Source organism: Coregonus lavaretus (genome assembly GCF_964263955.1).
Source record: "Coregonus lavaretus genome assembly, chromosome: 31".
NCBI classification, from domain to species: Eukaryota; Metazoa; Chordata; class Actinopteri; order Salmoniformes; family Salmonidae; genus Coregonus; species Coregonus lavaretus.
This window is the reverse complement of record NC_140018.1, coordinates 26,240,390-26,265,870: the sequence shown is the minus strand read 5'-3', so window position 1 is coordinate 26,265,870 and position 25,481 is coordinate 26,240,390. Positions and strand designations below refer to the sequence as shown.

Below are 25,481 nucleotides of genomic sequence, written 5' to 3'. Positions count from 1 at the left end.
TTCAATCCCAGAACAACAGCAAAGGACCTTGTGAAGATGCTGGAGGAAACAGGTACAAAAGTATCTATATCCACAGTAAAACGAGTCCTATATTGACATAACCTGAAAGGCCGCTCAGCAAGAAGAAGCCACTGCTCCAAAACTACCATAAAAAAGCCAGACTACGGTTTGCAACTGCACATGGGGACAAAGATTGTACTTTTTGGAAAATGTCCTCTGGTCTGATGAAACAAAAACAGAACTGTTTGGCCATATTGACCATCGTTATGTTTGGAGGAAAAAGTGGGTTGCTTGCAAGCTGAAGAACACCATCCGAACCGTGAAACACAGGGGTGGCAGCATCATGCTGTGGGGGTGCTTTGCTGCAGGAGGGACTGGTGCACTTCACAAAATAGATAATAATGGCGTCATGAGGAAGGAAAATTATGTGGATATATTGAAGCAACATCTCAAGACATCAGTCAGGAAGTTAAAGCTTGGTCGCAAATGGGTCTTCCAAATGGACAATGACCCCAAGCATACTTCCAAAGCTATAGCTTAAGGACAACAAAGTCAAGGTATGGAGTGGCCATCACAAAGCCCTGACCTCAATCCTATAGAACATTTGTGGGCAGAACTGAAAAAGCGTGTGCGAGCAAGGAGGCCTACAAACCTGTCTCCGTTACACCAGCTCTGTCAGGAGGAATGGGCCAAAATTCACCCAACTTATTGTGGGAAGCTTGTGGAAGGCTACCCGAAACGTTTGACCCAAGTTAAACAATTTAAAGGCAATGCTGCCAAATACTAATTGAGTGTATGTAATCTTCTGACCCACTGGGAATGTGATGAAAGAAATCAAAGCTGAAATAAATCATTCTCTCTACTATTATTCTGACATTTCACATTCTTAAAATAAAGTGGTGATCCTAACTGACCTAAAACAGGGAATTTCTACTAGGATTAAATGTCAGGAATTGTGAAAAACTGAGTTTGAATGTATTTGGCTAAGGTGTATGTAAACTTCCGACTTTAACTGTGTGAGTGTGTGTGTGTGTGAGAGACGCTAGCTCCCTCAACAATGCAGTACATTTAATCAATAATAACAATAAGAGTCAAGTCAATAAGAGAAAGTAATAGAAGACGTAGTATGCATAGTAAGAATGGATTTACAAATACACTGAGTGTACCAAACATTAGGAACACCTTCCTAATATTGAGTTATACCCCCCTTTTGCCCTCAGAACAGCCTCGTCGGAGCATGGACTCTACAAGGTGTCGAAAGCATTCCACAAGGTTGAAGGTTTCACCTGGTCAGCCTATGTCATGGAAAGAGAAGGTGTCCTTAATGTTTTGTACACTCAGTGTATAAAGTGGGTAGTGGAATCAATAGTACGTATTAGAACAGCAGCGTTGACTGTGTGTGCTTGTGTGTGTTTTTATAGTCAGTGCAAATAATCTCTAAGGTGCAGATAGTCTCTGAGGTACAGGTATGTGCAGGGAGACAGCTAGGTTTAACTTTTCAGCAGTCTGATGGCCTGGTGGAAGAAGCCGTCTTGGATACCCGATACTCTGATACCGCTTGCCAGATGGTAACAGAGTGAACAGTCCGTGGCTCGGGTGACTGGAGTAGTGACTGATAAAGGTGACAGAGTGGAGAACATGGTAGAGAGGAAGAGAGAGTGTATTATGGATGAGGAAGGTGAGATAAAGGTGATCTCCCTGACCTTGTCTGGACCTCAACTGTGGTCTGTTCAGAGGTGTCTCCTCCTGGCTAGGCCCGGGCCGTGTGGGGTGCTGCTGGACTGACTGACTGACTAGGCTATAGTTAGCAGGGGGGCTGAGGCTTCATGTGGACAGCTGCTGGGCTCTTCAAAGTCAAGCCTCACCAGAACAGATGTATAAATATCCCCTTGCTTTCTGGATGGGCAGACAGAGTGGAACAGAGAGCTAGCTTGCTGTGGCGTCACATTCCACGCCCTACTTTTCTCCTCATTGATCACTCTCCCCGAGGCCATAGTATCCCAATGTGCACCACTCGCTCCCCCCCTCTCTCTCTGTGAGTGTAGATAGATAGACTGCTAGACAGGCGGCGACGTGTGGGTTGTAGTCAGAGATGTATGAGAGTAGTTTGGCAGAGGTCTCCATACTTCAGGCGTTTCAGCCACGTTCTTCTCCTATCCCCTCCACCCTCCATCCAAGCCCCCTGGGTCCCAGTCCAGCAGCAGGTCCTCAGGGCCACTCTGGTGGCTCAGAAGAAGGGTTTCTCATCTGAAGGCCAGTGACTTCTGCCTTTTTTTGTGCCTTTTTAGGACATTTGGCCTTAGGCCCAGTCTGAGCTGGTTAGAGTGAGTCACGGTCAGTAATCAGTCACCTGATACAGAGCCAGCTTTCTTTATAGCTGTAGTATAAGGTGGTTAGTTAGCCCTTCTTTTGATGTCTAATGATGTGGTTGCTCAGTCACCCAGATCATGTATTTATTCAGACCAACAAAAGCAATCATAGGAACCATTGAATAAAGTATGGAGCAAATACACAAAGAAAAGGTCCTGTTTTTACGTCATAAAAAATCTAACATGCAGCAGGTTTTTGGCATCAGCCACTGCACGTTTTACTCAGTCACTTGATATACAGTATAGTGTTTAGGATATAGAATTGTCATGGCACTGTAAATTGCTCTGAATTGGGTCGGTAGTCTCTTGCTAATTCTGTTAGAAATCCATGAGAAAGTAGTCCACATCTTTGGATACCAAGTAAACAACAGTGGAAAGCCATGGCAGTATGTTGATAAACACTACAGATCTGTGGCTATGCCTCATGCTTTTCTATTGGACTCATTCTTGATCTATAAATGATTCAGCCAGCTTTACAATTGATATGGTACATTTCCCTCCCTCAAGGTCTCCTAAGGTACAGTTATTTAATTATTTATTCTCAAACCCCATGCAAGGTTGAAATAAGCTGGTATTTTCCAGTGGTGCTGAGTGATAAATAATGAATGACAGGGGTCTCTAGCCATCAAAGGTTTACTATTTCCTCTCCATTCTCTTCTCTTCTCTCCTCTCCAGCACTCCAACTCCCGCCTTGGATACCAAAGCAACATCCAAGGTTCCGCTCAGTCCCAGGGATACTCGTCGTCGTCCCAGCAGAGCTCACAGTACTCCCACCAATCACACCGCTACTGAGGCTCCAAGAACTGCTCTCCAAATCAACAGCAGGGGCCTCTCCCAAACCAACCCTCGACCTCAAACAAACCTTAGCATAACCTCTCATCTCCCTCGCGCTGATCAGACCTCATCGTGTGTCAGATCATTTCAACAACGCTAACAGTCATTTCTTCTCCTCCTTCATGTCAGCCCTACTACACCGAGTGACCCTGGCCTCACTTCCACCCAATGCCCTCACACTTACCGGAGGGCACTGCAATATGAAGGCAAACATAGAAACCAAAAACAAACCCTGCCTCCTCCTATTTTTTATTATTATCAAGTGACAATTGGTTGATACTAGATTATAAGAAGGAAACACATCAGGTGCAACTTTGAATACACACGCCTACTACACAAAGACTACGAACCATGGCACTTACAAAAAACATGTTCTTCAAGAGGAAGAATTGCAGCTCTGTTCATATATAAATATATATAAATACTATATAGCACCTTTTTCTATTCATTTAACAAGATACTTTTTTTGCTTGTTTGCTCTGTAGAGTTTAAGTTTACTTTGATCGTTGGTGTTTTTGTAAATGTTGTTTCGATATTGAAAAGATGGGATGAAACAGGAAAATAGCCCTTTACTGTCATCACTTTCCTTCACTGTACATGTATTTACCCTGGATATCTATTATATACAGATAACAATCAAAGCAAAAGAAAGAAAATGAGCCAACACTTTTCCCGATGAGAAAACAAGACAGAATCTTCTATTCTCCCCTTGGCTTGGAATCACATTTCTATAAGAGAAAGTCAGCTCTTTAGCTGATCTCATTGCAGGGAACTATGAAATACACCATTTATTTGAATCTTGTTATATGAACATTTATGTTTTTCTACTTTTAGGCCTTTTGTTTGTCTAGATTTGTAGTCTGAATGTCTGATTTGGAAGGACATTTTTCTACAGTCTGCAGCAAGTGATGTAATCTCAAATTGTCTCCAACAGCTCTAGGTACCGCATGTCGTCTGACCGGTTACAACTACCACGCTACTCTTTATGAGTCGTATCCATCAAGGAAACATTTGTTGGTGAATCTGAACGATCTCATTTCTGGCCATAGGTGTTTAAGTGTGTGAGGTGCCTCTTTGTGGACTCCTTGGCTTGACAGATCTTACAATGGACACGGACGTCACTGAAGGTGTCCATCATCATACTGGGAAGCCAAAGAGGTGTATATTCCAGAGACTGTTACTGCCTGATAATTATTTTCTTTTTTTATGTAATGTTCTAGCTTTTAGTCTCTCATTATTGCCCTTTACAGTTTCAGTTTGTCTTTCCTCTTATTCAGTCAAAGGACTGCACTGCTGAACAGATCTGCAAAGAGCTGGAACAAATTTGGGGTGAAGTATTATGCCCCAGCCTCTTCTACTCCACACCGCTGGTTGCACACTGAGTATAAACCAAGGCAGAGAAGTGGTTTCTTATAGTATTTATCCTGTGAAAACTAGTTGACTGGAGCTGTACTGTGCATGTGTGCCCAAACACACAGAGATAGATGGACATGGAATAAGGCAGCCACTTCAGCTTGTTCTGTGACTAGTGAAGGGATGTAGAAACACTGACATCTACTGGCCATTGAGAGAACTGGACCTCTTGCGGCATTGGTGAAAATGTCTTTAAGATTTACATTTACATTTTCATCATTTAGCAGACGCTCTTATCCAGAGCGACTTACAAGATGATTTTAACTGCCTTTTGTGATGTTCAAAAATCATCAGCCATGTTCAACTGGTATGTATTGATTATGATGATGATCAACGCTGTCCTTTTGTGGCCGAAGGAGAGAGAGACTTATTCTGTTTTCTATAGTAAAAATATTCACAGCCACAATACAAGGTACTACCATGTATTTCACAACTGATAGACTGCTCTCTGTGAAGCTGTTTGCTTCTGACAGTGATACTGCACAGTTCTTCAGTGATGGATTGGTCTATTATCTTCGGCTCAGTCAAACAGGTTTAGATAGCCCCTCGTAATGAGAGATTTGCTGTTGACCACCTTCTGGCTGTCTCTCTCCTCCTCTCTCTCTTCACACATATCAGATGTCTTTCTCAGCACTCCCAGCTTACTGAATCCCAGTTACAGTATGTCTTATATGTTTTGAGTTGAATGCCAAAACACCAGATGAGCAAAAAGGACTGCTCCCTCCTAATAGTCGCCCAGAATGTTTTGCATGTTGGATTGGCTCTCTATTTGATGTTGATACAATGTCACTGTATTGGTTTGGGTTTGAGTTTCTATTTTCTATTTTCCCTATAGTCTGGCAGGCACACAGGCCCAGTGGATTAACAACCGCCTTCCCAGAACAGTGTTTTTTTTCTCGGGAACAAAACCAGCAGCTATTCAAAGGTATTTTCTCTTTTTTTCTATGGCATGTATTTGAAGTATAGTTGAAGAGCATTAAGAATACATTAGATACTGTTTCTCAATTTTCATCTCTACACAAACGAGGTATGAAAAGTATTATTCATTGTGCGGCTCCAACAGGTGATAGTGGGGTAAATAACTGTCAAACAGTTCCTATGCAAAATCAAAAGAGAAAAGCTTTCACTTGCACAATGCTTCAGTTTTACTATGAAAGCATGCAGTTCAGTTATCTTACGGTTTTGAAAATGATTGGGATATCCATTCCTTATTGTAAATCTAATGTTGAATATCGTAATTGAAGAAGGCATTCACTTGTTTCTTACAGCATTGTTAATTGTACTCTAAATTAAATATTGTAAAGAGAAAAAAATGCATAAATATGGTTAGTATAAATTATACAATCATATTTATTATTTCCATATACAGTGCCTTCAGAAAGTATTCATACTGTGGACTTATTCCACATTTTGTTGTGTTACAACCTGAATTCAAAATGGCTGAAAGATTTTTTTTCTCTCACCCATCTACACACAATAACCCATAATGCCAAAGTTTAAACATGTTTTTAGAAATGTTAACAAATGTATTGAAAACATTTACATAAGTATTCACACCTGAGTCAATACTTTGTAGAAGCACCTTTGGCAGCGATTACAGCTGTGAGTCTTTCTGGGTAAGTCTCTAAAAGCTTTGCACACCTGGATTGTACAATATTTGCCCATTATTACATTTACATCATTTAGCAGACGCTCTTATCCAGAGCGACTTACAAATTGGTATTATTTTCTAAATTCTTCAAGCTCTGTCAAATTGGTTGTTGATCATTGCTATACAACCATTTTCAGGTCTTCCCATAGATTTTCAAGTAGATTTAAGTCAAAACTGTAACTTGGCCACTCAGGAACATTCACTGTCTTCTTGGTAAGCAACTCCAGGGTAGATTCAGCCTTGTGTTTTAGGTTGTTGTCCTGCTGAAAGGTGAATTAATCTCCCAGTGTCTGGTGGAAAGCAGACAACCAGGTGTTCCTCTAGTATTTTGCCTGTGCTTAGCTCCATTCCGTAATTTTTTTATCCTGAAAAACGCCCCAGTCCTTAACGATTACAATCATACCCATAACATGATGCAGCCACCACTATACTAAGGAGAGTGGTATTCAGTAATGTGTTGTATTGGATTTGCCCCAAACATAACACTTTGTATTCAGGACAAAAAGTGAATTGCTTTGCTACATTTTTTGCAGTATTATTACTTTAGTGCCTTGTTGCAAGCAGGATGCATGTTTTGGGATATTTATTTTCTGTACAGTCTTCCTTCTTTTCACTCTGTCAATTAGGTTAGTATTGTGGAGTAACTACAATGTTGTTGATCCATCCTCAGTTTTCTCCTATCACAGCCATTAAACTCTGTAACTGTTTTAAAGTCACCATTGGCCTCATGGTGAAATCCCTGAGCTGTTTCCTTGAGTTAGGAAGGACACCTGTATCTTTGTAGTGACTGGGTATATAGTGAGGAAAAAAAAGTATTTGATCCCCTGCTGATTTTGTATGTTTGCCCACTGACAAAGAAATGATCAGTCTATAATTTTAATGGTAGGTTTATTTGAACAGTGAGAGACAGAATAACAACAAGATTGTAGACCTACACAAGGCTGGAATGGGCTACAAGACCATCGCCAAGCAGCTTGGTGAGAAGGTGACAACAGTTGGTGCGATTATTTGCAAATGGAAGAAACACAAAATAGCTGTCAATCTCCCTCGGCCTGGGGCTCCATGCAAGATCTCACCTCGTGGAGTTGCAATGATCATGAGAACGGTGAGGAATCAGCCCAGAACTACACGGGAGGATCTTGTCAATGATCTCAAGGCAGCTGGGACCATAGTCACCAAGAAAACAATTGGTAACACACTACGCCGTGAAGGACTGAAATCCTGCTGCGCCTGCAAGGTCCCCCTGCTCAAGAAAGCACATATACAGGGCCGTCTGAAGTTTGCCAATGAACATCTGAATCATTCAGAGGAGAACTGGGTGAAAGTGTTGTGGTCAGATGAGACCAAAATCGAGCTCTTTGGCATCAACTCAACTTGAGGAGGAATGCTGCCTATGACCCCAAGAACACCATCCCCTCCGTCAAACATGGAGGTGGAAACATTATGCTTTGGGGGTGTTTTTCTGCTAAGGGGACAGGTCAACTTCACCGCATCAAAGGGACGATGGACGGGGCCATGTACTGTCAAATCTTGGGTGAGAACCTCCTTCCCTCAGCCAGGGCATTGAAAATGGGTCGTGGATGGGTATTCCAGCATGACAATGACCCAAAACACATGGCCAAGGCAACAAAGTAGTGGCTCAAGAAGAAGCACATTAAGGTCCTGGAGTGGCCTAGCCATCTGTGGAGGGAGCTGAAGGTTTGAGTTGCCAAACGTCAGACTCGAAACCATAATGACTTGGAGAAGATCTGCAAAGAGGAGTGGGACAAAATCCCTCCTGAGATGTGTGCAAACCTGGTGGCCAACTACAAGAAACATCTGACCTCTGTGATTGCCAACAAGGGTTTTGCCACCAAGTACTAAGTCATGTTTTGCAGAGGGGTCAAATACTTATTTCCCTCATTAAAATGCAAATCAATTGATAACATTTCTGACATGCATTTTTCTGGATTTTTTTGTTGTTATTCTGTCTCTCACTGTTCAAATAAACCTACCATTAAAATTATAGACTGATCATGTCTTTGTCAGTGGGCAAACTTACAAAATCAGCAGGGGATCAAATACTTTTTTCCCTCACTGCATTGATACACCATCCAAAGTGTAAATAATAACTTCACCATGTTCAAAGGGATATTCAATGTCTGTTTCTTTTTGTAATTGATTTATCTACCAATAGGTGCCCTTCTTTGTGAGGCGTTGGAAAACCTCACTGGTCTTTGTGGTTGAATCTGTGTTTGAAATTCACTGCTCAACTGAGGGACCTTACAGATAGTTGTATGTATTGTGTACTGCGATGACGTAGTAATTCAAAATGCATGCTAAACACTTATTGCACACAGAGTGAGTCCATGCAACTTATTACGTGACTTGTTAAGCACATTTGTACTCCTGAACTTATTTTTGGCTCGTCATAACAAAGGGGTTGAATACTTATTGACTCAAGACATTTTAGCTTTTTATTTTGAAAAACATAATTCCACATTATGGGGTGTTGTGTTTAGGCCAGTGACAATACATATCAATTTAATCCATTTAAATTCAGCCTGTAACACAACAAAATGTGGAAAAAGTCAAGGGGTATGAATACTTTCTGAAGGCACTGTATATGCAGTATATATGAATAATACCCATGTTTTAGATCTTTCCTCTTCCTGCCTTAATGACACATACAGTAGCTAGATATAGACAGGCATCTCTGTCCAACAGAGCCTGAATCACTAAAATGATCAATCTACTATGAACCTGCTTGTCAACTTGATAGCACCTAGTTTTTCCAAAGTAAATTATTCTCTATAAAAACATATGAAATAATAATATCTAGTTGGATACTGTGTGACACAACATTCAGTCTATAGAGTCCAGGGACTTTCTCTCACATCAGCACCACCTCCTCAGTTTTACAGGACTGAAACAATGCATATTTTAATGTGTGGACAGTGCCTTTTTAGTTTGAGTGTTTATGTTTGAAGTTGCCATCACATGATGGGATGTTCAGGATTATGTTTATTTCTCCTTGTCCTATGCCTTCTGATCTGTTATAGTACTTTTGAGTTACATTTGAGTTTGTTTCTGTATTTGTTGTTTTGTTGTCATCTGAATGTAGTGTCTGTTATTTTCAAAATGACAGCAAGCAGTTAAATATCAAATTTGAGTTCAATGTGTCCCATCTCGAATTTAATGACTGCAAAAAATACAACGTAGGATGATTTTGCATTTTCTGTTCTAATGAATATTGTCCGGAAATGCTAAAATGCTGTACATAAGAACACATATTGATATGATAATTTTCTTTTAATGCACTGTTATTACTGAAATATTTAGTGGTAAATGAAAAGTATTGAATGTTTTTTTTTTTTTTTTAATGTCTTGTTTAGATACTAAAGATATGGAAGTTGTATAAAAGTTATATGCCAGACAAAGCTATTTTTAGGAGCTTACCTTTGTGTGGACATCTGAAAATACACAGCAGTAATGAATACACATATGAATGAGTGCACCTCCTAGGCCTGTACCTCTTCACGTTCCCCCTTTACTAGTGTTGCATGTACCTCGCTTTTCCAATCCAGAATTTAAGCACTTATCATCCCCCTCTCAACACTGTACAGAAAGGCAGACACTCCATTTGCAAAGTGCTCCTGCGATACATCAAAATGCCTTCTGAGAAGATGTTTAGGACTCTTGAGCATGTAGCGTGGTGCTCTCTGTCCTCCAATATGAAACCAATTTACCCATTTAACCAGAGCATGCAATAAAAGTCTCACAGAAAGAAAAAAAGCAACATAATTGTTTGTGCGTATTTATGTCAAGGAGCACTCATCTCTAAGCTTGCATCCCAAATGGCACCATATTTACTACGTAGTGCACTACATAGCAAATAGGGTGCAATTTGGGACACTGCTAAGTTGTATTAAGACATGAAGTGCACCACCATTACATTTACATTACATTTTAGTCATTTAGCAGACGCCCTTATCCAGAGCGACTTACAGTTAGTGAATTCATTTTTATTTATTTTTTATACTGGCCCCCCGTGGGAATCGAACCCACAACCCTGGCGTTGCAAACGCCATGCTCTATCAACTGAGCTACATCCCTGCCGGCCATTCCCTCCCCTACCCTGGACGACGCTGGGCCAATTGTGCGCCGCCCATGAGTCTCCCGGTCGCGGCCGGCTGCGACAGAGCCTGGATTCGAACCAGGATCTCTAGTGGCACAGTTAGCACTGCGAAGCAGTGCCTTAGACCACTGCGCCACTCAGGAGACGTGTTGTGGTCCACATCCTCTTTTGGCTCCATGGCATGAGACAACCGTGCTTTGCAGGTCTGGGTGTCTGTCAACTCTAAAGCATTTTCTGTCTGTGTAAATGTGCGTGTGGCCACACAGACGACGTTCAAAATACACACATGGCCTAAATGTATTTTGTTTCCATAGCTTTCAGAAGTAAGGCATTAGCACAGTGCAGAAAATAAAAATAACACATTTATTCAGCTGGTTTTAGCTATGTTGTCCTAATTTCACTGTACAAATGACTCTTAAATGAGAAAAAAGTCACATTTATTTTACACTCATTCCTTGACATTGACTGACCAGGTGAATCCAAGTGAAAAATATGATCCCTTATTGATGTGACTTGTTAAATCCACTTCAATCAGTGTAGATGAAGGGGAGGAGACCGGTTAGAGAATAATATTAGGAAGGTGTTCTTAATGTTTTGTACACTCAGTGTACAGTGCCTTGGGAAAGTATTTAGACCCCTTGACTTTTTCCACATTTTGTTAGGTTACAGCCTTCTTCTAAAATTGATTAAATTATTTTCTTCCCCTCATCAATCTACACACACCCCATAATGACAAAGCAAAAACAGGTTTTTAGAAATGTTTGCTAATTTATAAAGAATTAAATGCAATATTACATTTATATAAGTATTCAGACACTTTACTCAGTACTTTGTTGAAGCACCTTTTCTGCGATTACAGCCTCAAGTCTTCTTGGGTATGATGCTTGGCACACCTGCATTTGGGAAGTTTCTCCCATTCTTCTCTGCAGATCCTCTCAAGCTCTGTCAGGTTGGATGGAGAGCGTCGCTGCACAGCTATTTTCAGGTCTCAAAGCCACATCTGCGCTGTCTTGGCTGTGTGCTTAAGGTCGTTGTCCTGTTGGAAGGTGAACCTTCGCCCCAGTCTGAGGTCCTGAGCGCTCTGGAGCAGGTTTTCATCAAGGATCTCTCTGTACTTTGCTCTGTTCATCTTACCATCGATCCTGACTAGTCTCCCAGTCCCTGCTTCTGAAAAACATCCCCACAGCATGATGCTGCCACCACCATGCTTCACCGTAGGATGGTTCCACATTTCCTCAAGGTGTGATGCTTCGCATTCAGGCCAAAGAGTTCAATCTTGGTTTCATCAGACCAGAACATCTATTTTCTCATGGTCTGAGAGTCTTTAGGTGCCTTTTGGCAAACTCCAAGCGGGCTGTCATGTGCCTTTTACTGAGGAGTGGCTTCCGTCTGGCCACTCTACCATAAAGGCCTGATTGGTGGAATGCTGCAGAGATGGTTGTCCTTCTGGAAGGTTCTCCCATCTCCACAGAGGAACTCTGGAGCTCTATCAGAGTGACCATCGGGATCTTGGTCACCTCCCTGACCAAGGTCCTTCTCCCCTAATTGCTCAGTTTGGCCTGGGAGGCCAGCTCTAGGAAGAGTCTTGGTGGTTACAAACTGGCCACTGTGTTCTTGGGGACCTTCAATGCTGCATACATTTTTGAGTACCCTTCCCCAGATCTGTGCCTCGGCACAATCCTGTCTCGGAGCTCTACGAACAATTCCTTCAACCTCATGGCTTGGTTTTTGCTCTGACATGCACGGTCAACTGTGGGACCTTATATAGACAGGTGTGCTTTTCCAAATCATGTCCAATCAGTTGAATTTACCACAGGTGGACTCCAAGTTGTAGAAACATCTCAAGGATGATCAATGGAAACAGGATGTACCTGATCTCAATTTCGAGTCTCATAGCAAAGGGTCTGAATACTTATGTAAATACATTTTTATTTTTAATACATTTGCAAACATTTCTAAAAACGTTTTCGCTTTGTCATTATGGGGTATTGTGTGTAGATTGATGAGGTAAATCCTTAATTTAATCAATTTTAGAATAAGGCTGTAATGTAACAAAATGTGGAAAAAGTCAAGGGGTCTGAATACTTTCCGAAGGCACTGTATATCCTCTATTGTAATAAAATATATTTTGCTTCAGATGCAAGTTTCTGGTTTAATCCAATGTCCTGAGTGTGAGTGTAAACAGATGTGTGTGACTTTCTAGTATGAGAGATGTGCCTGTGCCACACTGTCTGATATCTTTGTGTCTTTGGATCCTTTCCACAGGGCTTGTGGCATAGCAATTTATATCTAGCTTAAGTCTTGTTTTGAGCTGTTCTGAGCCAAATAATGTTAACTTGGATAATTTAAGTGGTGTTCTCTTGCTTGGCCACAGGGTGTCATAAGTGGGCTGCATGATTTTCCAGCAGCAATCCAGGAAGGTGGCATGATGGGGTCTTTTTTAATAGTCTGACTGGACCGTGTTTTGAGACATCTTATCTTAAGCCATGCATGAACAAACTATTATCTAAGCAAGTGCAAATGCAACAATACACAGTGTTTTCCCCTACATTTCACCAGCTTCAATTTCTCTACCTGTAACCAGCCCACAGTAACTTTTCAAGCACCTGGAGAAAGAAAGGGGAAGATATGGTAAGCGTGACTGGTTTCAAATACATTTTATTCTTGAAACTTCTTGAGACTTTATATAGTTCAATATTTTAAAATCTATATTTAAAATCAAGCCCTGTCACATTCACTGTCTACACTGTGTTATGTATCTGCACAGGATTCCATGAGATGTGTCAAATGGGAGCCACTTTCAAGGTCATTTTATTGGCTGGAGGCCACTGGAGACTGGACAGTGAGACTGGTGCAGGCAGGGCAAGCTGAGAACTGACATCAATCATGCAGCCATGGGGAACGGACCGAGACTGTGTCCCAAATGGCACCCTATTCCCTTTATAGTGCACTACTTTTGTCCAGGGCTCGGATCAAAAGTGGTGCATTAAAATAGGGAATTGTGTGCCATTTGGGACAGCACCCGAGTGAACTCCCAGGCCCCTGACGTATTACTCGTCCTACCACTTAGAGAAATGTATGAGCCGGAGGGATCTCCGCAGAATGTATTAACACATGTGATCCCATTTGTGGTGGTCCCGTGTAGCTCAGTTGGTAGAGCATGGCGCTTGCAACGCCATGGTTGTGGGTTCAATTCCCACGGTGGGCCAGTATGAAAAAAAGATATAATAATAATGTATGCACTAACTGTAAGTTGCTCTGGTAAGAGCGTCTGCTAAATGACTAAAATGTAAAAATGTGTCCCCCTCCCAGAGTGAGTTATTGTGCCACACCTTCCCATCATACATACACACACACACACACACACACACACACACACAGCCCTGCTTGCCTAGTGTCTTTTTACAGATTCTCAGTCCAGTGAGACTGAAAATGTCTGAGTAGCACAGCAGTGACTCCCTATACAGCAGCCAAACACTGATTCCCTGGACACATGGGTCAAATTCCTCCTATTCACTGTCTCATGACCCTGTTATAGAGGCTCAGTGGTCCATATTAGGCAGACACAGTAAAACACCTGTGTTTTCAGCCCCAGTGGAGAGGCTACTGCATTAGTGAAAGCTCTAAGGGAGTCACATGGGCATCAGTTATGGATGTGGAGTCCACTGCTTGAAGTGCCACTAAGGAATCATCTAAAGGGCAAGGTCACCTAGAGAGACTAAGTTTCCATCCTCCTCGTTTGGGGGAAGATCATGCTAGCCCTATGGGGCCTAGCTAGGGGCCTAACATCAGGGAACATCCCAGGGGAGAGATTATAATGGTTCCTGGTTGTGTGTCCTCTCCAGAAGTAGTCAGTGGTGGTTGTGAGTGTGTTCCCTCAGCCCCATCAGGTTGGGAAGGAGGAATGCTGGACTCCTCTACAGAGGGTCAGGCTGACCGTGTTGGGAGGGGGGGAGGGGGAGCAGCAGATCTAGGTCTGGATCTCTGCCCTTAAGCCACTCAACTCCACTGTTTAAAGAAGCACTGCTTGGTGGGTAGGCCTATGTTTGACAACAGAAACGTTATAACACCCATTTAAGCTGCAAAGTCTTACAATTAATTTATTGGTTAAAACTGGCATATGAACAAAGATTTTAGAAACCAGTTCAAAACTGTTGAATTAAAACCCAAATTCATAAAATTGGATTTGCCTAGATATTTGGTAATATGTAAGGGATTATCAACGAGGGTCTATGCCAGGGTTCTTCAATTCCGGTCCTGGAGGGCCGAAACACTTCTGTTTTTTATTTCTACCTGGTAGTTAATTGCACTCACCTGGTGTCCCAGGTCTGAATTAGCCCCTGATTAGAAGGAGAGGATGAAAAACAGAGGTGTTTCGGCCCTCCAGGACTGGAATTGAAGAACCCTGGTCTATGCGTTCTATGGAAAACAATGAACGACTTGGAAGGTGTGTTCCACAACGCGCTAGTGGAGTGGAACTGACCTTCCACAGAGTTGCATTACTTTACGGAGAACACATAGAGCCCCAAGTTGATTATCCCTTTTATACCATGGCTATAATTTAGCACATTAGAAATGTGTTCATTCGCCGATACAAATGTGTTCAACATCCACTGAAGTAGCTAGCAGGTTAACTAGATAGCTACAGTACAGTAGTTGCCGACTTCGTCTCGGGCCTAACAACACCCGTGCCAATATATCCTCAAAACACCAGCTCTCGGGTATTATCACTTAAATAATGCACGCTCTAGAATGCCTTTCAAGCCAATTAGAAACAAGTATTCAACAATGCCATGATATAACTTGTTATATTGTTATATCAACACTTACTAGTAAGCATATAATTGCTTGGTTAGAAATGGAAAACTGATATGGAGTGCGAATTCTCCCTGTACCTATAATTACTGTTAGTGCTCTGTAAAACTCATAAGGGAGAATTCTGAGCAAGCTGCAAGGGTGTCAGTTTCTCTGTGCTTACAATGTCCCATCCAACATCCCCTCATGCTGCTGATCACTGAAGAGGATTGAGTAACATTCCTGTCCTCACCTCCCCCTAAGATACACACACTCACAACCCCTCCTGCCGCCTAAGCACCATCCTCCACAAGCCTTGTTTCACACTTGTTAGTAGGAGAACAACTATACCTGCTGCAAGGTCAGTGGACACTGGATAGGCACATTGGGCGCCTAAAGTTTGCTCGGGGCAGAACAATGAGTGGAGACCCCCAGCCGCTGCAAGCTAAATCCCCACTGTTGACCCCAGACAGGCAGGCTGTCCTCAGACCGTGAGAAAAGCGCCTCTTTCCATGCCAGGAATGTGGGTGGCCGGCCTCGTTTCCCAAGAAGCCTATCTGAGGAGCGCGCTGCAGCACTTTGTTTTTGACTGCAAACAGTCTTATTTTTTGGCATGAGCTGCACTTTTCCTCCCCTCCGTCCCCCTATCAAGTTGCCACTGTGATAATCTATGTGCTCGAAGACCTGTACAGCATGTGCATGAGAAGGCAGGGATTAGGTAACACCGTAAAGCTCCTTATAACATTCTGTGAAACATTCTTCACCTTGACGCAAGGCAGGGCGACAGCCAGGGAGGACGACCAGGGCCACCCCATTCCCTCTTGATCTTTGACTGGGAGGTGCCAATGCACCCTATCCAGTGTCTACCTCCATCCCACACATGGCACTTACAGAATGAGACAAAGCTACTTCATAAACTGGTAAAGAAATGTAAAACATTTACGCATTCCCATCCAACATAGGGTTAATTTATTGGACATTTTGGGGAAGTTTAGAAAATAGATATATTTTGATGACTCACTGACTGCCCCTCCCCTTTGACATACACACATCTCTGAGTCCTCACTCCCCATGTGTATATCAAGCAGGTCACATTCTGTGCAGATAGCAGGGGCCACAGTCTGTGTTTGTGTGTGTGCGTGTGTGTCTGTGTAAGACTGAGTGAGTGTGTGTGAGTCACTGCATTACGCACACACACGAGACGCCATATGTTTCCACCCAGTCCACTGATGAACAAATGCGCCGTCCTTTTTCACGACAAAACATCTGTTATTTCACTTACCCCATGTGTGGGTTAATGCAACTGAGCAAGAGACTCGGTCCACATCAATAAAACAACTTAAATGGGACACCTGTTTATGATGTCCTCACAGACACATTCAACCATCCAATTTAACAGTGAGGGCTGACTAAATTACAAAGAACAGCACATACAGAGCACCCAGTAAGTGGAAACAGTAGTTTCACCCAGGAGGACCTGTCCTGTACAAGTGTGTTTACAATCTCCTGTTAATGGAGGAGGGTGACCCTAGTGACACAGTGTATGATTATGTATTAGGTGTAACTCCCAGTCCTGTCATAGCTGGCCATCCATGATCCCCAATGGAGTGAGTGGACGTGTTCGAGAGCGGACGTGTTCGAGAGCATGACATCTGTGATGCATCGTGAGTAGTTATTTATGATGCATAGTGATTTGTAAATCAAATCAGTTGAAGTCGAACAAGCCCAATGTGTGAATGATGCCCTGTAGACACTTCCCTACAAAGACCAGTTGTTTGTTAATTGCCCAGAGTGACCCCTAATGAATGAGCCACACAACCCTATTAACCTCCTCCTCACTCTGACATGTCCTAATTAACCATGACATGTACCAGGAATGTTAAATCCTCACTTCCACTTCCCAGTTCAATTGGGGGAGAGTTGGCATGTCATTAAAGTTGTTAACACTGAATAGTTTTGTTCCATCTCTGAAGTGGGAATGCTCTCACTCCATAATATAATGTGATGGTGGTAAGACTGATGAGGAATGGGATGGAGATCAATAAGTATAGAAATTCACTCAAATACCTACAGAAAGAATACAGACTTACAGTAGAGTTAGACGTTTCTGTCTAAGTTATTTTTAGTACTATATCAATAACCACTAAACCCTACACCGAACACAGTGACGCTAGAAACTAGTTGTTTTCTCTCTTGCTCTACTGTAGGTCTCGCTCCCCCAGAACTGCTCTCTTCGTGGCAAACACACACAGTGACCACCCACATGACCATACTGACCTCCCACTGGCTCCCAGCTCTAGGATAGCAGTCTACCAGCTGTGTTATTATGGACATGCTGTTATAGACCTTTTTTTTGTTCATATTATGTGTGTGTATTATTATTATTATTAAGGATAAGATATTATTGAGGGTGTGTACTTCCCAATTGACAGTATTGTAGCGAGCAGCGTAGCAGGGAAGCGAACAAGGGTCGCTGGCGTGAAAGGCAAACACCCTACGCATTACGCCAATAGAACTAACCTACTTGGTGGGAATTGTAATATGTCTCATAATGCGAGGATCGCTACACTTACCACTCCAAACAGGAAGGCACGTCCACGTGCTTAGACTACTCAACACCCTCACACGTCCGGGCCATGCTTTCCGATGGCCTCACGGCCACCATCCCACTTCTGCCACCGATGTAGCGAACAGCGGGGCATGGAAGTGAACTAGGGTCGCTGGCATGAAAGGCGCCAATAGGGTTAACCCATTTGGTGGGAATTGTAACATGGCTCATATAGCAAGGATGGCTATATAATTGTTACTATAGCAGCACATACATTCTTACAAAAAAGGTGCTAAGTAGAACCATATAGGGTTCTAAGGTTTGTCCCCATATGGGAACCCTTTTTGGTGCCTTCTACCTAGATCTCTCTATGTAGGGTTCGTCATAAAGGGGGGTTCTAAGCTGACATATGGAATTGTTTTAAGATGGTCATACTATGGATTATTTAGCTATTTAATTATGAATTTTAGGACCCCTTTAGGTATATATTAAAAAAAGGTTTTACAATGATTTGATAAAATATTGAATTTGGCTTTTACTATTATAGCCCAGAGAAACACATTGAATAACACATTCATAAATGGCTAAATTAATACCACAGGAGTCTTCTTACATTTGGGAACTTGATCAAACAACCATGAAAAGGTAGGCTCTCTCCCTCAGTTGCCTATGCACATCAACAACCACAAGATCAACAATGTTAGCCAGAGCGAGATGAGCTAAAATCTAATGAGGGAACAGTAGATAAACCCTCTCAAACTTTTTCAGCTTGCAGTTGTGTTCAGAATTGCACTGACTAACGATAGTAGCTTATTCGCCCCCATCTGCAGCTTGCTTGCCAATGCATGCTTGTCCAACCCACGTTTTGACAACTGAATGGGAACTTTCCTGCCAGCCCATTTGATCGATGCCAAATACATTTGATTGACAACTAAGAGATATGCTAACTGTGGTTAACAGTCGTTCAAGTTGAGCATAGCTAGCTAGCAAAGTGATTCACATTTCTTGTTAGCTAACCAAATGATGCCTGCATCTCTAGCTGTAGCCACAGAAAAACGATATGGGGGGGGGGGGGGGGGGGGAAGTCAGCCACTCACCCACTCCTCCAATGACATAACATCACAGGAGGTTGGTGGCACCTTAATTGGGGAGGACGGGCTCGTGGTAATGGCTGGAGCGGAATAGTGGAATGGTATCAAATACATAAAGCACATGGTTTCCATGTGTTTGATGCCATTCAATTAGCTCTGTTCCAGACATTATTATGAGCCGTCCTCCTCTCAACAGCCTCCACTATATAACAACCTCCCAGCAGCTGACTAGCAAGCTAACATTAGGCTCCGTGTTTTTAGCTTGCTAAATAAATAGCTACATAAATAGATAAGCTAGAATATAAGTTTTTGTCCAAAATATTGAGTCATTGAAACTGAAACAGTGCATACTGAATGGCTGGAGAAAGCAAACAATGTACCAGGCCAGATGTGATCTACAACCTGATAGCAATATTTGTTGAACTACAAAGATTATATTAAATATTGCATTGAACTGCATCCATCTATTCTGCCAACAATGCCTTACTCTACGTCATAGATAAACTGGAAAAACTTTTTTTTTGACTGATATTATGATTGTCTGTTTGTTTCATATCTGCAAAGTAGTTTAAACACTGTCAGTTCCACTTTAACTCCTGAATCAACACTAGACATGTTACAACGAAGTCAAACTGGCCAATTTGCTGTGTACCACACAATACACTGCTGGTTCACTCATTCCCTTCTATTCTCCTACTCTCTGCTCAATAAAATCACATAAAATACTCATTTGAAAGTCAGAAATCATGGCAAATAAATCAACTATGTCAGTACTGTATATGTAAAATGATTAAGGGAATACAGATACATGCACAAATATTCCCATAAAATAGGTAGTTTAAAACATTCTCACACCTATCTTTTTAAATGTATCTTCCAAAATGGTTCTTAGAACACTTTGCCTTACAAAGAACCCTCGTTTTCCAAAAAAGGTTATTCAGATGAAAACGGTTCTTGGTAGAACCCTATCCCTACGCAAATAACCCTTTTGGAACCCTTTTTTCTAAGAGTGTAGTCACCTCAAAAATTATTGGCACCGTTGATAAAGATGAGCAAAAAAAGAGTGTATAAAATAAATAGTATCAATACTGAGCTATATTGTATGCTCCAAAAAATGGAGAAAATTATATTATTTTATACTAATACATTTTGTTTATCAAGTAATAATTTTTTCTCCCAAAATGATTGGCACCCTTTTTCAATATTTTATGCACCCTTCCCTTGCAAGGATAACGACATTGAGCATTTTTCTATAATGTTTTATGAGATTGGAGAACACATTGGGATGGATCTTAGACCATTCCTTCATACATAATCTTTCCAGATCCTCCAGTCTGCTCTTATGGACTGCCCTCTTCAATTCGAACTACAGGTTTTCAATGGGTTTCAAGTCCGGAGACTGAGATGGCTATTGCAAAATGTTGATTTTGTGCTTGGTCTCATTGTCTTGCTGGAAGATGCATTTGTGGCCAAGTTTCATCCTCCTGGCAGAGGCAACCAGGTTTTAGGTTAAAAAGACTTGGTACTTGGTATAGTTCATGATGCCGTTGACCTTAACAAGGACCCTAGGACCAGTGGAAGCAAAACAACCCCATAACGTCAAATATCCACCACCATATTTTACAGTAGGTGGGTCATTCAACGAGTCCCTTTTGTGTCCCTTTGATATTTTATGTAGAAATTGTGCACCAACATTGGATTTTAAAAGCCTGTTATATTAAATGAAGTGCCCTTTAATACAGAATTCATGGACAATTCAATACATCTGATTTTTAATATGAATAAAGACTTGCTAAAGTGCCAAAATTCTGAATTTTTACATGTTCCTCTGTGCAGTCTCTGACGATTTTAACCCACTTAACCCCAACATCTCTCAAAGTTTAGTAAAGCCATAGTTATTTTTGTTGCTTTGACAAAAAGATTAACTTGAGATTAACTTAAAAAAAGTAGAACGTTAATGCACATTGGTTTGGTGGCCATGCGGCCTTTTGTTGTTCTATTTTATTTATAAGAATCTTTAGGGGTGCTGCTACGAAACCGATTAACTAGCCTGCTAATATTGTTATATTGAGGTGCATGGGGCTGCCACACTGGGAGCTGGGGGGGGGTGTAAGTGCCTTGCTAAAGGGCACAACGGAAGGCATCTAGGATTTGATACCAGCAAACCCCCCAGTTGCCAGCCCACTTCCTGACATATTTTTCCCGTCGGACCCGGGATTCAAGCTGGCAACCCTCCGGCTTGCCTCTCTAATCGCTAGGCTACCTGCCTCCCAAGATTCAAAATCAAACAAATGGCCTCATGGCTACCAAATCAACCAGCAGCCTCACGGCTAGCAAGCGGGGGCACTGACTGACAAACACCTAGTTGGCAGCACCTGATGTGTTTATCAACCAGGCTCAGCACCTGGACAAGGTTGCTGCGGCCCCCTGGGGGAATGGAGTGTGGAAGTGGTAGTGAGCTGTAGTGTGCTGTCTAAACTACCTAACCTATTCCATAATAGTGCCAAAAACTTTGACACATATCTTTTTGAAGGAAAAAAATATTACTTGTTAAACAAAATCTATTTCTCTGAGCAATTCTATTAGTATAAAATAACATAATGTTCCTTTTTTTGCATACAATATAGCTCAGTATTTGTATTATTTATTTTACAGTATTTTTTCTTACCTTTATCAATGGTGCAAATAATTTTGTAGGTGACTGTAACTATTGTAATCTAACTTTCTCTGTAGTTGAGACTATCAGACATAGACCTAACAAGCACCCTCTACACCCACTCCACCTGTATTTCTTCCAACCGTCTGTTGATAGTTTCCTTTCAAATAATATTATTTTATACACTCTTTTTTTGCTCATCTTTATCAACGGTGCCAATAATTTTTGAGGTGACCACTAACATTTCATTCTCTGTCTGCGTCTGCTTCTACAGAGTATTTAGCAATCATACTTCCTCTCCCCTAACAAAACTTTCCCCTAGGATAAAAAATAGTCTCGCGATAGGCGCTCGCTTATGCAGCCGCCATATTCTGTGACAGTATTTTGATTTGTATCTGTTGGATGTAAGAAAAGAAAAGAGAAAATAAGGGGGGAGTAGAGGGGGTAAAGAAGAAGAGCTGTCAAAATAATTCCCGTGTCTCTGAAACAGCGGGGGGCTGTAGTAACCCCCCACTCGAGTCAAAACAGAGAAGGCCTGGGTGCCGTAGCAACTCCGTTTACGAAGTCCCCCCCTCCGCTTTTCTTTCAGCACCACTGCCCTGTGGAGATTCGGTGGCTGTGTCTCGGGTGTTGAAGGTGGCCCGGGGAGCGGCGGCGGAGACGGTAAGCGAATGCCTCAGAATAGGCCCAGAAGTGCTTTGAAGTTGTAGTTTAGTCACTGTAGATGAAAATTCGGTCGAACTTTCCCTACTAACATTGTCGAAATATGTGTGCGACTCCACATCCCTCTGGCAAAAAGAAAACGAAGAAAAAACGTTCTGCTGTCGGCTTTTCAAGTGTGAAAAAGTGTTTGACTGCAACTGGTGTAGGCAATCTCGCGAGCTATTTCGTCTATGTGCGATTTGTTGTGTCCAGCATGAATATGTTATTACACATTTGTAATAACATTTGGCTGTGTACATTGCATTTATAGTTCCACTGTACATTTTAAAGCTGACGTGCATGTTTTGTAGCTTATAGGCTACGCTGTAGCTACATTTTTCCATTGAGGTTTCTTGAAAAACCTCGTCATCCATGGTGTTCCGAGTGCACAACTTAGTTGTAGCACAGCCTTTACCATGCCAATATGATTATATCAAGTGTTGTGACTTCAAATAACCTTGAAATAGTTTTACGCTTGTCAAAAAGTTAGTTAGCTTGGTAACTAACATAGCAGCTCGCAAGTCGCGATAGTTTCGCTGGTCATTTACCGTGACGTTCGCTGCTTCGAAAAAGTAACAATTTGTGTTACAATTGTTGCCAGCATCTAAACGTGTTACACATAAAACATTGCTTTGCAATTATGATGGCCTGTCTATCCTTTCCGCTGCATTGATGGGCCTCTACCAAATATTGCCAAGAGACGTATTAACTAGGAGTTCCGAATGGCATAGCACAGGCCCAACCTATAATAAGTAAGCTAATCGAAAGTCTCCTGTAGACTAGCCTACATTGTATGAATTGTATTGATGAACGAATCAAATACCTTGATGAGTCGAACGCAATAAAACTAAAAGTAGGCTGTCCTGTACTCTCACCTTTCCTTCTATAGAACGTATATGAAATATGTTTTTACACACTCTCAAGTCGGCTATATATTAATGTGTATGTTGTTCTATTGGGTTTATATTTATTTGTTTGCTTACTTATGTGATACAGATCAATTTCTCAGTCATAGTGAATATTAGTTAGTTTGATCATCTGAGCAGACTTGACCTAGCTATATATTTAAATGTCCCTTCAGGAGAATTTCAGATGAGAGGTTTGACAGCTCTCATATGTATAGGTGCAGGGGAGCATGTGTAGGGGTGGGTTTGACACATTACTAACGTTGTTCATTAATTTTGATACAATTATAGGGTGATTCCACGCCAAGACAGCTTGAAAATATTTTTGGTATCTCAGATTGTTCTGGCAATTCTCACATATAATCTTCATTGGGAGGAAGCATGTTTTGCATGCATTTTGCATTTCTATCACAAATAATTTGAGAAAATCATGATGAAAGTGGCCATTTTAGGCGCTTTATAGACCTATACATACCTCATGTAAGACCCTATAATCAGTGGACCCTACATGATACAGACAACATCTTGGTGTCATTATACTCCTTATAGTGTTCTCTCAAATATGGAGTATGTCTAGATTCTGAAATATAATTAATTTATTCAACCCAAAAAATATTAAATATGAATATCTCAAAGTACCCTTTTTGATTTAACTTATTTATACAGTATTTTGACGTGTTAGTTACCACAGCCACTAAGTCAAAATTGGCTATATCGTAAAAATTCGTGAAAACAACAATATGCTTTTTTTGGTCATAATTTAAGTGTTAGGCATAAGATTAGCAGTGTGTTTAAGGTTATGGTTAGGTTTAAAATCAGATTGCAAGAAGATAAATTGTAGAAATAGGCGGGGTTTTTGACTTTGTGGCTGTGGTAACTAGTGACGACCCGGTGGCAGCTGCTTTTATGTAGCTCTGTCTGTCTCAAAACTCCCCAATGCGTGCAGCTTTAAGCAACAATTCTGAAGGAAAATGTACAGAAAGTTAAACTATAAACACTTTCCCAGGCTTTTCTTTAGATAACAGCAAAGACATAATTTGTACAGAAGTAGTTAGCTAGCTAGCTAGCTAAACAAAAGAATGTTTACAATGCCATGGCTGAATGCCTCTTGATATAACTCTAACTTCCCACAATGATTTTAATCAGAACAGGACATCCTTTCCATTTAGCTACTGTTTTTGTTCTAGTTCTCAGGTCAAAAGATTTAAGCAAATTATCCCAATTCTAGTTGTAGCAGCTTGTGTCTAGTTCATGTTGAAGTAGTAGCAGCATGATTTAATAGCAGTATTAGCCTACATTAACTCAGACCTGGCTGACCAATTGTTATTGTCTTCTGTGGAATTCATAACATTGTTGGACAGGTTTAAAGTGGAAATGACAGCATTTTAGCAAAATTAAATCTTATTAAAATCTGATCATATACACCCCCAGGAAGAATATGACACTTAAAAAAAAAAATTCTGACAAGCGATCACTTAGATATGGTCATTTTCACGTTTTCATAAATTCTTAGAATGTTTGGGAATTACATATAGCAATATGGAGTGGAAACGCGGCCGTGCGTTTGGTCAAGTAATATACACTGTAGTAAATAAAACGTAATAAAAACATATGTCTTGTCCAGGACCGGAGTCTGCGCAGACCGGTGCACCATAGCCAATCAGAGCTACAGTAGGCCTTTATGCAAACAAGCCATTGCCACATAGGCTTGCCATTATTCACTTTCAAATCAAATGTATTGGTCACATACACATATTTAGCAGATGTTATTGCAGGTGTAGTGAAATGCTTGTGTTCCTAGCTCCAACAGTGCAGTAGTATCTAACAATTCACAACAATACACACAAATCTAAAAGTAAAATAATAGAATTAAGAAATATATAAATATTAGGACGAGCAATGTCGGAGTGGCATTGACTAAATTACAGTAGAATAGAATACAGTATATACATATGAAATGAGTAAAGCAGTATGTAAACATTATTAAAGTGACTAGTGTTCCATTATTAAAGTGACCAGTGATTCCATGTCTATGTATATAGGGCAGCAGCCTCTAAGGTGCAGGGTTGAGTAACCGGGTGGTAGCCGGCTATTTAACAGTCTGATGGCCTTGAGTAGAAGCTGTTTTTTAGTCTCTCGGTCCCAGCTTTGATGCATCTTTACTGCCTTCTGGATGGTAGCGGGGTGAACAGGCCGTGGTTGATGTCCTTGAGGATCTTTTTGGCCTTCCTGTGACATCGGGTGCTGTAGGTGCCCTGGAGGGCAGGCAGTGTGCCCCCGGTGATGCATTGGGCAGACCACACCACCCTCTGGAGAGCCCTGCGGTTGCGGGCGGTGCAGTTACTGTACCAGGCGGTGATACAGCCTGACAGGATGCTCTCAATTGTGCATCTGTAAAAGT

At 41.5% G+C, this 25,481-nt stretch overlaps 2 protein-coding genes across 6 annotated transcripts in view; both read left to right on the top strand.

Annotated features, from left to right (window-relative positions):
• The window catches only part of LOC311107063 (cyclin-dependent kinase 19-like), a 57,712-nt gene extending 44,194 nt beyond the window's left edge, over positions 1-13,518 (top strand). Inside the window, exons 13-15 of one of the 2 annotated variants that reach the window (XR_014610381.1) lie at positions 3,045-5,541; positions 12,944-13,015; positions 13,152-13,518. Coding sequence is in view for 1 of the 2 variants with exons in the window: in XM_084149524.1 (XP_084005650.1) it covers positions 3,045-3,161 (117 nt within the window). In the remaining variant the exon portion in view is untranslated. Of the gene's footprint in view, positions 1-3,044; positions 7,080-12,943; positions 13,016-13,151 lie in introns of those variants that run through there. The other variant, XM_084149524.1, reaches the window with a different exon arrangement.
• An 8,311-nt stretch (positions 13,519-21,829) lies between these two features.
• The window catches only part of LOC311107010 (TGF-beta-activated kinase 1 and MAP3K7-binding protein 2-like), a 78,588-nt gene continuing 74,936 nt past the window's right edge, over positions 21,830-25,481 (top strand). For all 4 annotated transcript variants that reach the window (XM_084149457.1, XM_084149458.1, XM_084149456.1 and 1 more), the window contains exon 1: positions 21,830-22,136. The gene's annotated coding sequence lies outside the window, so the exon portion shown is untranslated. The remainder of the gene's footprint in view (positions 22,137-25,481) is intronic.